Raw genomic sequence first — 12,889 nt, 5'->3', positions numbered from 1 at the left:
ATTATTCTGATTTAATAGTCAATATCATTTGTTAAGCCTGAACTGGAATCATTTGCCTTTTGCAAAGTTAAAACTTTATGAAAATCTACAAGATCATGACTAAAATACAGGGTAGATATAATTCTGATCTTTTAACCAAAGTAAAGATACTAGGAGTGGTCCTGTGCATTTCTTCCTCTTTCTCTCTGATGTGAATAGCCTTCTCTTTTTCCTCCTTGACTTTAAACTGAATAATCATTACTGCACTGAAATTAGTCACACCTAACATAGCACAATCCATCTTAACCAGAACTTAGAAGTCTAATTCAAACCTTTGATGCAGATGGCACACCAACTGTGGTTAAAGCAAACAAGTGAATGAGAAAGGAATATGGATTGGGAGGGTTATGTAGCATGTTTGTATTTCACTCATTTTGCTTTTGACTGATTAGACATGTTACACTGTTGTTTTTTAAGCAGACTACCTTTTCAGGTCTTTTTGCTAAACCTAAAAAGGCTAAACCAGAAGCATGTTCTTTTTCTGCAAAATGACAAAAATGAAGTAGCCAAACCTTTGAATTTCCTTTCCATCAAAGTAAAAGAATCCACATTCTAAGAATTTTTGGATCTGTGGTTTAAGAATGCTGTGTAGCTTTTCTGCCTTTCCACCTTTGACCATTTGATGATAGTCAAAATTCACCATTTTGATGTCATCAGCATGTTCAGATGCTTTCAAATGGCTCTGATGAGATCGGTGGAAGGAATGAGAAACAAAGAGGCATTAGCAAGAAACAAGTAAATGTATTGGAATATGACTTTGGTTGTTCAAAAAGTATGGTAACTACTAATGAATGTCTTTGCTATTACTTTAATATTTGTATTTATAATGTCCAAACAAAGTGTTATGTTTGCAGTCCTTAACTTCTTAGTCCACAAATGCACATTTCTTCATTACACCTTTGCTGGGGGATCTTGTCAAATACTTTCTGAAAGTCGAAGAATTCATTCAGTCTTAATAGGATTATATATATACTACGACTACCCTCATGATTCCACATTTATGAAGTTTGATTTTCTTCTACAAATCTATATTGATTCAATAACACTGTATTTTATGTTTTATTTGTTTTTAATAATTTTACTTACTTAATATTTTAAGTTTACTGACTTTCAATTTCCAGAACTGTCCATCGCACTTCTCACTTTTCACTAAGGACCGATTTGTATGCTAAAGTCATATTTGCATTTTTTGCAGCTCTCCAGTTGTTATAAGGCCTTGATTGAAACATCTTTGCACAATCCCTGCCTCTAGGGTTCAGACTGCATGAAAAGCTATGGACTGAATACTCATAACGGCCACCTTCTCATGCTAACACTTCCTGCAGCCCACTATGGCTTATTTGGTCATGTGAACCAATGCACTGTGCTCATTTCTAACTAGTGGTTTAGTGTGACATACAAACACAACCACGGGTTTCTTCCACAGGTCACACTTCTGCCTTATATGTGAAGTAATACTTATCAAACAAACCTTTACATAACCATTCCACTGCTGTTTTAAAATTAGCTACTGACATGTAGCAGTGCCTATTTTGTTCTCATTAACTTTTAATGTTAGTACAACAGCAAATTCAATTAAGTTGTAACATTTACAATATTCTTACCTGAAAGACTTTGCTAAGCATATGCTCCCCTTCTTTTGAGCCAAGAAGATTCACAATTATTTGCTTGCCATATATATTTTTAAGAGTCTGAAAATGTCTGCAACATGAAAAAATATTCTTGAGGCTAATAAATGACTAGTATCTTTAAACATCTGAGTAGGACATGCACATTCTCTTTTAGCATTTATATTGTAAACTAGCAGCTAAATGGTTACATGTAGTTACAAAAAAAGGTTAAGTGAGAAAACATGAAACAAGTACAAAAAATGTTGACATGTAAGCTGGAGACAACTTACATGTGACATAAAATTCACTTCTGGCCATAATGACATGACTGAACCTCTTCAGAATCTGATTAAGCCTTCCATGTTAAAAATGTTATCTTAGCTTATCAATGCAAGTGCTAAACTAGATACCTGTACTACCCAATTCAACTTCAGCTAGACTACTCAGAAACTTAGGAACTTTGCAGAAATATACTGCTACAGTCCTCAAAATGAATAGCTTTTATTACAATAAAATGTTACCTGTCAAAGGCTGGTGCATTTGCTTCAAACCCTCTTGACATTCTAACACGATGAGATCCAACCTGAGAGAGAGAGAGAGAGAGAGAGAGAGAGAGAGAGAGAGAGAGGGAGGGAGGGAGGGAGGGAGGGAGGGAGGGAGAGAGAGAGTTAAGTGTTTCTTTGGCGGTTTCCCTTATGGGCCTCCAACATTTTAGATTTTATCATGTTTAATTTATAAAGCCCTCAAATTAGTACAGTGTACTATAATATTTAAATAGGCAATTCCTGCCCTCAGGCTCATGTTTTAAAATTGGATGATAATAGGGTGAATAAGGTATCTAAGAGGAGAGGAATAGTTTAATATTTCACTAATTCTCTTCATGTTCTATTCTCTTTTGCATGTGTGATTCACACTAAAAGCACATGGCTTCCCCTATGATTGTGCTTTTTAGTTACCTTAGTTAGAAATATACAGATCAGGTTAGAATCTGGCTCTCTTACATTTGCAGGATTTCTTTCCCACACTCAGCAAGCAAGCCAAGCTGACATCAAGTCTATCAAATACACAAAATATGTTACACAAGTTTTGTACAAAGTACACAAAACCTGCAAGTCCCATTGGCATAAGCAGAATTTTGCTTGAACATGCTTCCTGCCAGATGCCCACACAAATGCTTGACATGAGACAGACTTAGGGGAGAGGAAAAGTAGGCCAGAGTCAGGGAAGCCAAGCTGAGGAAACCTGACAGATTCCCACCTCCAAACTGAATTCTCGACATAGCTCAGTCATCAATTCCCTTTAGCAGTTACATGTCTCATTATTACAAATTCTACAACACTAATCTAAGAATCTTAACATATAGTTGAAAATCACTTGAAACAAAAATATTGTAGCAAATTTATCTCCTAATTGACCTGACAGTTTCAATCAAAACAACAATGGGTTCTTAAGGTTCCTACACATTCTTCAAATACATACACAGTGGTAGCTTGGGTCACGAACTTAATCCGTTCCAGGACTCTGGTCATGACCCAAATTGGTTGTGAGCCAAGTTAAATTTCCCCATAATTGATTAAATAAGGTTAATCCATTCTGTAACTATTTTTTTTAAATCAGAAAAAAGTGAAGCAAAGTGAAAAGGAACAAGAAAGACTGCGGCCATCTTCCCCCACACCCTGAGCATGAGTGCGGCCATCTCCTTGCCTCCCACAATCACGCCTGTCATCCCTGCATGCGCGCGTCATCATGGTGCGCTGGGAGGGGGAGACGGGCGCGATCACGGGCACGTTCGGGGGGGAAGAGATGGGCGTGAACACAGGTGCACTTGGGGGGAGAGACGGGGTGAATGTGGGTGCGCTGAGGGGGGAGAGACGGGCACGAATGCAGGTGCGCTGGGGGGGAGAGACAGGCACAATCATGCTGGGAGAAAGATAGCCGAGATCGCTCATGCAGGAAAGACAGGCACAATCACGGGTGCGCTCATGCAGGAAAGACGGGTGCAATCTTGGTCATCTTCCCCCCCCCACCCCAGCACGATCGCGGCCATCTCCCCACTCGGGGTGGGGGGAGATGTCCGCGGTCGTGGTCGCCACCCAGTGTGGAGCTTGCCACCCAATGAGTCAAATTTTTTATTTAATTTTTGTTTGCAACCCGATTTGGTCGTAAACTGAGGTGTTTGTGAACCAGCCAAGGTACCACTGTACTGTAACATGTTCTCTTGAAATAACCGAGACTTGACTCTTGGACAAGAATATAGATGACTTCAACTATTTAGTGTGAGAAAAAGCAACAGAAAAGTTATAACTCTCATACTTGTAAACCAGGTTGCTCCCAAAATAAAGGAACAGATCCACGGATTTGTATAAAAGATGACACACATTCATCTAGGAATATCACCTGTTGGAGAAATAATATTATATTAGTTGTGTGCATAGCATCACCTTCAGACAACTACTTCCACAAATAACAGTGCAGAAGACTTCTAATACAGTTTCCAAGCAATGCTGCTGCATATTTAAAAATTATGCTCAAGCTTAAGTTGATGCAATAATATTAAAGCTAAAAAGGAAACAAAGAAGGTTTGTGTCAAAATTTAATGGTGTTTTCAATAAAAGGCACATCAGATTACATGTAACTACAAATTTGTGTATTTATACATTTAAAATAGGTCATAGCAGGAATATTGTATTTAAATAAATTACTGTTTACAGAAGCCTTCTCCAACCTGGCATTCTCCTGATGGGTTGGAGTACAAACCTGATCACCCCCAACCAGTGTGTGCCTGCTGCTCGGGAATGATGGCTGCTGTATCTGGAAGGTGCCTAGGTTGGAGAAGATTGGCTTACAGAATATGAGTTCTCATTAGATAAGTATTAGACACCTGGTACCTCACCAGTTATTAACTGCCAACAATTCAAAGAGGTTAATTCAAAATCACTTATTGATGTCTTTGTTGAGAATGGGATGGTTGACTGGATCTATACAACATGACATCCCAAACTCACCCTTGGGTACGACTGTTGTTCATATGTGGGTTGCTGTGCTGTATGAATCTAACTGATAGTTCACAATCCAACAACAAACCATGGGTTCTCTTTGTGGATTGTTAATGAAGATCCATGGTTTGTTATGTAGATTCATGCAACATAACACCTCACATTGCAGCAACAACTCATGGTTCTATGACAATCCATTCAACCATACTCAGCATCAGGGGTAGCTTGTCCTGCTGTGTGAACTTAGCCAATGGTCTGGTTTGCATGATCACTGCAGTCCACTAAAGTTTATTTATGCTACAAAACACTGCAGTAAGTGTCATGGCCTCTTTGTGGTTGTGACTGGTTAATCCTGGTAACAACTTACCCTGCTGGGTTCAGTTGTCGGAATAAACCACAAAAACTGCCTGCCAAGACCTGAATATCCAAACTGGCCACCAACATGCACTGCAAGCGATACTGGCCGTGGAGTGCTTCAGTGATCAACTCAAATGTGATTGTGGGGTTTCGGATATAAGATTGAAAGCAGGAGAAGGAGAATGATATACACCATTTTTGAGTTCTTTCACCTTTTCTTTTTAAAATAAGGTGTGATATAATTCTAATAAATTAAAACAGGTCATTATATCATATTAAAGGATAAGAGATTTCATTTCCTCTTTTTTCAACATGTGTAGATCAATAACTTCTTCAAAAGCAGCAGACTTTAAAACAGCAAAAAATTCTAATATATTGAGATCTTGTGCTGCATTTGAATGTTATCTGTGTTTCATTTGCAAGAGATGCTTGTCAGAGACACTCACTGAATCTCACATTTGCATCAAATGGGACTTTTTTAAAATCAGTATTACTAATAAAAAGTTGAACTTTATATGAAGAAAGGCCCCATTACTCTTTGGTGTTGCTACTAAATGAAACTTATGTTATTTCACTGGCACAATACACAAGCTAAAACTCAGAGCATATAAAGAACTACACAAGCAATTTGTTGGATACGATATAAAAACCACAAGTATGTCAAGCATGGGAAAAACTACATTTGTGGTTAGATATAAATAAAAATAAAATAAGTAAAGGATATAAATCACTTATTGTCCCTTTGATTCTATTCCCGAGTAAAGATAAGAAATTAACAGAAACATTTAAGATTTATTGGCAGTATGTTGTTACTGCATAGATAGCACATGAAAGTTACTTGAAGCAACCAACATTTCCTTCTATAGAAATATGGTAGAAAAATATGTGATAGAGAACACCTATGAGTAAATGGATGTATCGTAACAGAATAGACTTTATATGTTCACTGGGGAATTTCTCAGATACCAGAACTGAACAAATCCTTTTGAAAACATTAGCTATGAAGTGATATACTTTCTAATACTGTATTAGTTGGTTCATGTCTTTGTAATCCAGCCCCCCACCCATGTGGAATTATTTTTTCCCACTGGTGTAAGATCTGAACAGAATGATCTGAATAGAAAATTTTTACATTTGGTTGTACTTTCCTTGAGCAACCTGTGCTTGCTGCTTGATTTTGGGAATTTATATCCTCCACTAGCCCATCATGGGAGAATCTATAGTGTTCAGGAGGGCTCCCCAATGAGAGAATGTTTGGGGAGACAAGGGAAGGAAGAAAATCACATGGCCTTTTCCACAGCCAATTTTTTAATCCAACCCTATAAAATGCTACCTTTTTAATATCATTCATACAGAATGTTTCCACAGAAATGTATAAGTAGGCACCAAATAAGAGAACAAATCCAGTTTGATTTTGTTTCCAGACAAGAATGTTTCAAATGTTAACACTTTTAAAATTCAGATTTCAAAATATTTGATGCTGACCTACTCACATAGCTCAGGTAGAGAAAAAGGTGTACACAATTTCTTCTAGTACAATTGGCACAGAAAGTTTTTGATATATTGGAAAAATTAGGATATTGATTTTTTTTACAATGGAAAAGACATTTACAGGTGCCAGACGGGGATCTGAAATCCTTATATAAGAAGCAATTCCCATTTTTCACATCTGAGCATTAGAACTGCAGAACACAATTATGATAGAATAGGTGAAACATATCCACCACAAGAGTAGGTTTGGGAGCCACAATGTGCAGGAAAATTATATCCAAATCATGTAATGCATTTGCAAATGATAAATACTCCTAGCGCTAAATGAATTACATACCCCTCTCAAGATACACTAAAGTAATTAATACAAATAAGCAATGAAGCGCACTTATCATACCTGCTCCGTTTCAACAAAATTGGCCACATGCCCATCATCATTTGTTCCTCGAACATTAAACCTGGTCCCAGCTCGTTCACAGCTTAGTCGTGAAATAATGCAAGCTTTTGCTTGTTTGTGAGCAGCATAAATCGTCCTAATCTCTACGCCTCCACACATGAGACGCAACAACCAGTCATCACAGTTCACTCCATAATGTTTAAGATGCAAGTGCAAAGACTGGTTCCTATAAAAGAATTTAACGATAAAACAGACTTTGAGAGACTAGCAGGAATATGTCACGTGTAACTAAGCAAGTATGTTTGAAGAGAACACAATTTTAAAAACACTTCCAAAATGAATTTCAAATAAAAATGTTTAGCAAATTTAAGGGAAAATGTATAGGTACAGTACAGAAGTATTGCAGAAGTATTCAGTCTTCTCATTTGAGCTTTTCTACAACCAGGAACTGAACGGGATTTAATTAGCATTGTTACCATTGGATATAAACAAGAATTGCAACACTGTCAAGTACATAATACTTCTGTTGTGGCACATTAAATAAATAAAAATGAAGCTGGCATATGTTGGTTGCATAACCAATATGCATGCACACACACCCCTCTCTCATGGTAGAAGCACCTGTGTGAGTGATTACATTTGCAAATCTTGGGGAAACCTCACTCTACCAGCTTTGCACATCTGGATCCTGCAACGTTTGCTCTTTCTTCCTGCAAAACTGTTCCAGCTATGTCGGGTCAAATGGAAACCATCAGTGAACAGCGACTTCCGAGCCTTGACACAAATTCTGCATGGGATTGAGATCTAGGCCATTCTAAGACACTCAGGTTGTTGTTGTAAAACCACTCCACTGTTACTTGGGGTGTGCATGTAGGGACAACTGCTCTGCTGAAAGGTGAAACTCCTGGACCCCAGTTCCAGGTCCCTTACAGACTGAAGTAAGCTTTCCTTTAGAGTTGCCCTGTATTTAGCTCTATCCATCTTGCCCTCAATCCTGAACAGTTTCTCAGTCCCAGCAGAGGGAAAGCATCTGGGCAACATGATGCTGCTATGACCATGCTTCACTGTGGGGATGGGGTTCTTGGAACAATGAACACTGTTAGCATTGTGCCACAGACAGTGTTTTATAGCAAGCAATGATGAAACAAAGTGCAATGTTTGTTTTATCATTCAGAGCACCTTTTTTCCAAATGTTTCTTGTGTCTCCCTGCAAACTCCAAATAAGCTTTAATATGGTTTTGTTTCAGCAAGGGCTTTCTTCTTGCCACTCTACATAAAGCCCAGCTTTGTAGAGTGCCAGAGCACTAAGTGATCCCATGAACAGTTCCTCTTATCTTGGCTATAGATCTCTCCAGCTCCTTCAGAGTTGCTACTGGCTTCTTGGTTGCTTCTCTGACTAATGTCCTTCTCTTACTAATATCAAGTAAATGAGCTGTGCTGGGTGGTAAGTAGAATCACAGTAGAATGATTCTTTCCATTTTGTAAGAATACATTTAATGGAGTTCTTGTGGGGGGGGGGGGGAGTGCAGTTTATGCTTATTGTAACCAAGGCCTAATTGATGCATTTGCACAACTTTATCCCCAAGCTTTGATAGTTTTTTTGGTCTTCATAATGCAGTTTAGATATGCCCTTCAGCAAACCCTTGGGACTTCCAGGAATGGATATATTTAATCCAAGATCTCGTGATACTGGAATTACACACAGGTGAATGTCATTACTTAGAGTAGGTGACTTCTGAAGGGAGGGAATTGCACCAGGGCTTATTTAAGCATGTGACAAAAAGTGCAGTGAATATTTATGCAAACAACAAGTGCCAGTTTGGTTTTGCTTACTTAGCTTTTGTGCCACAATACAAGTATTTCACAACTTTTGAGTGATGAATATCTTGTGTCCAATCCAGTGGTAAAAAGACTGATTAAACATATTTCAATTCTAGGTTGTAACACAACAAAATGTGGAAATGTTAGAGATTGGTGAATCATTCTGCAAGGTATTGCAAATACTCTACAAATTGAGAAGAGCTGCCTGATACAATGAAAGGGCAGATTATACACTTACCTGCTGCCTCTCTGAGAAAATTCCGGCAGGTACTCACCTGCACATTCCTCACTCAGTGCTCCTCATCCTGCACCCTTGCAATTGCAAATGTTCACAGTTGTGCAAGTACAGGTTAAAAAAATGAAAATATCCCTAATATTTTCAAAAGTTAGAACAAAAATTTAAAAACTGTTAGCCACAAACTTTTCCCCAGGTTAAGACAAAATGCAAACATTTTGTTTTCCAATCTAAACAACATACTTCTCAACTAAATAAATTTAACACAAGCTTCCAGTATCTATCATTTGCAGAACGGGGATCCAAAGAGTTTCATTCTCAAAAAGTTTAGACCACAGTAAAGCATCACATGGCTTATCTAACCAAATGAGTCCTGATTAAAAAACACTCATGTTTCTTTTTTTTATTACTGCTATTCACCCAGTAATACTTTGCCAATTTATATTAACAAATGCAATTCCAAAAGGCAGGACTGTAAAGAAATAGTTTAACACATGTTATAAAAACTCAACAACTCAAAATACAGATCTAGAAGTAATGTATCACTTGTCCTAAAGCTTGCCTACTCACCAGAAGAACCTGTTGTCAGTGCTTTGTTCCTGCATGCTACGATGGGCATTTAGACTAAGATCTAAACTCATCCCAGCAGAAGACCATGCAAAATAAAAGTTTCCTGAATTCAAAACTTTGCGCACTTCAGAGATTCGTTCTTCATCTGACGGATCAATTTTCAATGATATTAAATCAGTGGAAGTAACACGAAAAACTTCAGATTCTTGAATCTTTCCTACAGACATACATCCTGTGACCAGTACTAGATAATGTAGCAATGTGTCACCTGTAAGAAATTTAAGTCACCACAGTTGAAATTTTTTGCCTAGAACACTTTATTCTAATATACACTAATATAAATTACACTTTATTCAAGTGCTATTTTAATTCTTAGTATTTACAGAGCGAATTGTATAATTCAATTCTTATAATAAATAAAACAAAAAGTATAAAAGAAAATAAAATACTTGGACATAAAGTATAATTCTAAAAGGCTCTTTTCAGTGTATTTTTCCAAAGCCAACCTTCCTTGCACATCCAGCATTAAATAAATCAGAGATGTAGGGTCTAGCACATGAGCTACAGGAAGCCCTTCAAGCCCTTTTCAGACCTGCCCTCCCCCCCAAACCACAGCATCCTTTGCTTCTGCCAGAACAAGAGGAAAACGGAAGTTTAATTCAGAACCACAGAACCCATTCTTTCATGGGTTTAGGTCTTATTGGTATTTTTTGGAATGAAGGGTTAAAACTATGAATGAGTGGTAGGGAAGTGCATGTCTAAGTGAGTGGAGTGAGTGAAGTGATTGGAGGCAGTCTATATGTGAAGATGATATAGGGGGACTGAAGCCCCTGAGAAAGTCCCCCATAAGAATGCAGCACAACACTGTCTTTAACTGAATATTTTAAAATATTAGTTTACAAGAAAAGCATAATAGGTGTGAGTGAGCTGTATATGAACGTACAGCTCTGTACTTCCCACCAGCAGTTGCCTGAGATGAGCCTTGGAGATGAAAAAGCTGTGCACCCTAAAATAAATGCTGAGTTGCCACCCTGCCTACTCTTAGGGTGATCATATTTATTTTATTTTGGGTTTTATAATTACTAATAGTACATAAAGAGATTACTAAGAACTTTAGAAAAAGTGTGTATAAGGAACTTCAACATACACATATAAAATGCTCAGAAACAACTGAACTTTATGACTACCTAAAAAAGCATACTGGCATGCTTCATGGGACTGACAGGAATAGTACAGAAGAGAACATTTATCTTGCTGGTGGCAGGAGCATGCGCTTCAAGCAAAACAAGTATTTAATGTATGGGCAAAGGCAAAGTGTATGTCATCAGGTCTTTGAGTCCTTTCCCACCAACAGTGGTATTCCAACTGTAGCCTCCTCCTGACTTCAAAATGCTGTGCCATATCTAACAGCTTGAGTCAGAAAGTTTCACAAGTGGCTTTCCAGGTTCAACAGAAGACCAGGTGCGAAATTAGTCAGAAAAATCAAATTAGCATCACCTAGAAACAAAGGCAAAATACCTACTAAGCAATCATTAATTTTCCTGGACTTTGACAGATGAATGCCAGCAATGGTACCAACAGAAGGTCTAGCATAAACAATGAGAAAAATATTTGTAGACCTGTCATTTTTCTCAAATTGAGATTATTTACTCACCAAGATTTAATCTTAATACACCTAGAAGTCCATATGCATCCATTACTTTGGAGTACATGTGCTTTATTGCTTCTTTCTCAGCAGATGCTATTTAAATAAAAGTTAAGATTAAGAATGTCAATTATTTAACTTATATTAATTCTAAAACTCTTCAATTTCCTAGTTCTCAATATTTAAACAGCAAAACAAGCAGTTTCAAGTTGGTACTTTTGCTGTAGATTACAAAGTTCTGAATTGAAACAATGATCAATTATAAGACTATAGGCAGATTTTAATACTTAGAGCACAGCAAATATTGAAGTGTGAATCCAGTGAGATACTTGAGGCATAATTCAAGGGTTTGAGCATTTCCAGTAGGATTTTGAACAGCAGATGTCCATACCATACTATTAGGCTGCTTGTTGAAGTGATTTGCCTAAATCTTCTTTCAGTGTGTAGAACTAGCTGCATGGTTTTAAATCTTAGCCCAATCATTTAAAGCATAGATACAGAATTTCCAGTTAACCGACAATTCATAGATACCTGAAGAAAGCAAAGCTATGCCTCCAAACCTCACTCTGTTGGAAGAATCCCTAGAATTATCTCTGATTACAGAAGGAATGCAGGGAGTGGAGGGGAGACTTGTCCAATCAAATGTTTCTGCATTGTTCACTACTGCCATGGCAATGTACAAAGTCCCAAGGACTAACCCACACTGTGCCATGTCCCACATGGGAATGCTTGACATAGGTAAAGTTAGGCTAGAGTCTCCTCTAGTTGAGTGACAAACTTTCTCCAGCTGGAAAGTCTTGCAGAGTAAAGCCAGTCCCCAGCTAAAGCACCAGCTAGAGTTCTGACTAGGAATCAGATGAAATAAAGGGTAAGTGGTCATGCCAGGAAGGGTCATGGAAGATGTAATTCGACCACCTTCCACAAAACTGTTTCCTACTCCTGGTTTAAGGAATGTGTACAGCCAAGGAATAGTAATAAACATTTTTGTGAATATAATATGTGAAATAATTAGACTACTGGCAGTAAACTGTATCAGAACAATACACAAACTATAGAGTACTCTGTTATTGGTACACTTAAATCTTACTGATTCAGACTATACAAGCATAAAATATTGGCTATGACCTTGTTCACATCAGCTAAAATACTATGTGCCATAAACTGGAAGAATACACATCAATAGGATATGAATGTACATTAAATGTCTGCATGTAGTATGAATGTAAAAAAATGAGAAAAGGTAGTTACAGAACAATAATCAGTGTTTTTCTTTTTGGTACATAACATCAGGATTCCTATTAGGTCTTGAGAAATGAAAGAATCAATATCAAAAAATAATGATATGTAACAGCAAAAATCCTTTCCTTGTGAGTAGCTGCTTAAGCAGTAGTATGGAACACTGGTGATCTAACAAAATCTATCCCTTTAATTGGCTCACAGAGTCTTGATCTCATTCATATAAATGTTTTTACTGTGTTATGCTATACAATTTATTTATATCACTAAAGAATCAAGCAATGTGTTCTTCCAAAGCTAAGCTTGTTTAAAGATCTAGAACCAACTGCAGATTAGAAATCTTAAATCTTTAGTACAAAACAACAAGGAAAGCACTACCATTCAGTAGCCCTTCTCAAGACCACATCCATGGAGGTTCCTCTTCAGCCCACTTGTCACCACCACCAACAGCCATTCCAGCATGCTACACTGAGTGAGATTAGTAGTCTTTCA

The 12,889-nt window shown here is 37.6% G+C and overlaps 1 protein-coding gene across 18 annotated transcripts in view; it reads right to left on the bottom strand.

Annotated features, from left to right (window-relative positions):
• Window positions 1-12,889, bottom strand: part of SYNJ1 (synaptojanin 1) — a 71,156-nt gene that overhangs the window by 51,848 nt on the left and 6,419 nt on the right. For 17 of the 18 annotated variants that reach the window (XR_006415810.1, XR_006415809.1, XM_044441384.1 and 14 more), the window contains 7 exons: window positions 11,171-11,257; window positions 9,517-9,784; window positions 6,891-7,116; window positions 3,963-4,046; window positions 2,171-2,232; window positions 1,644-1,740; window positions 552-721 (listed from right to left, as the gene is read on the bottom strand). Coding sequence is in view for 16 of the 18 variants with exons in the window: in XM_044441384.1 (XP_044297319.1) it covers window positions 552-721; window positions 1,644-1,740; window positions 2,171-2,232; window positions 3,963-4,046; window positions 6,891-7,116; window positions 9,517-9,784; window positions 11,171-11,257 (994 nt within the window). In the remaining 2 variants the exon portion in view is untranslated. Of the gene's footprint in view, window positions 1-551; window positions 722-1,643; window positions 1,741-2,170; window positions 2,233-3,962; window positions 4,047-6,890; window positions 7,117-9,516; window positions 9,785-11,170; window positions 11,258-12,775 lie in introns of all 18 variants that reach the window. The other variant, XM_044441380.1, reaches the window with a different exon arrangement.

The sequence above is a fragment of the Varanus komodoensis genome, unplaced genomic scaffold (genome assembly GCF_004798865.1).
Source record: "Varanus komodoensis strain SLA01 unplaced genomic scaffold, ASM479886v1 scaffold4, whole genome shotgun sequence".
NCBI lineage: Eukaryota > Metazoa > Chordata > Lepidosauria > Squamata > Varanidae > Varanus > Varanus komodoensis.
The sequence above is the reverse complement of the archived record's forward strand: the minus strand, read 5'-3'. Positions and strand labels throughout refer to the sequence as shown.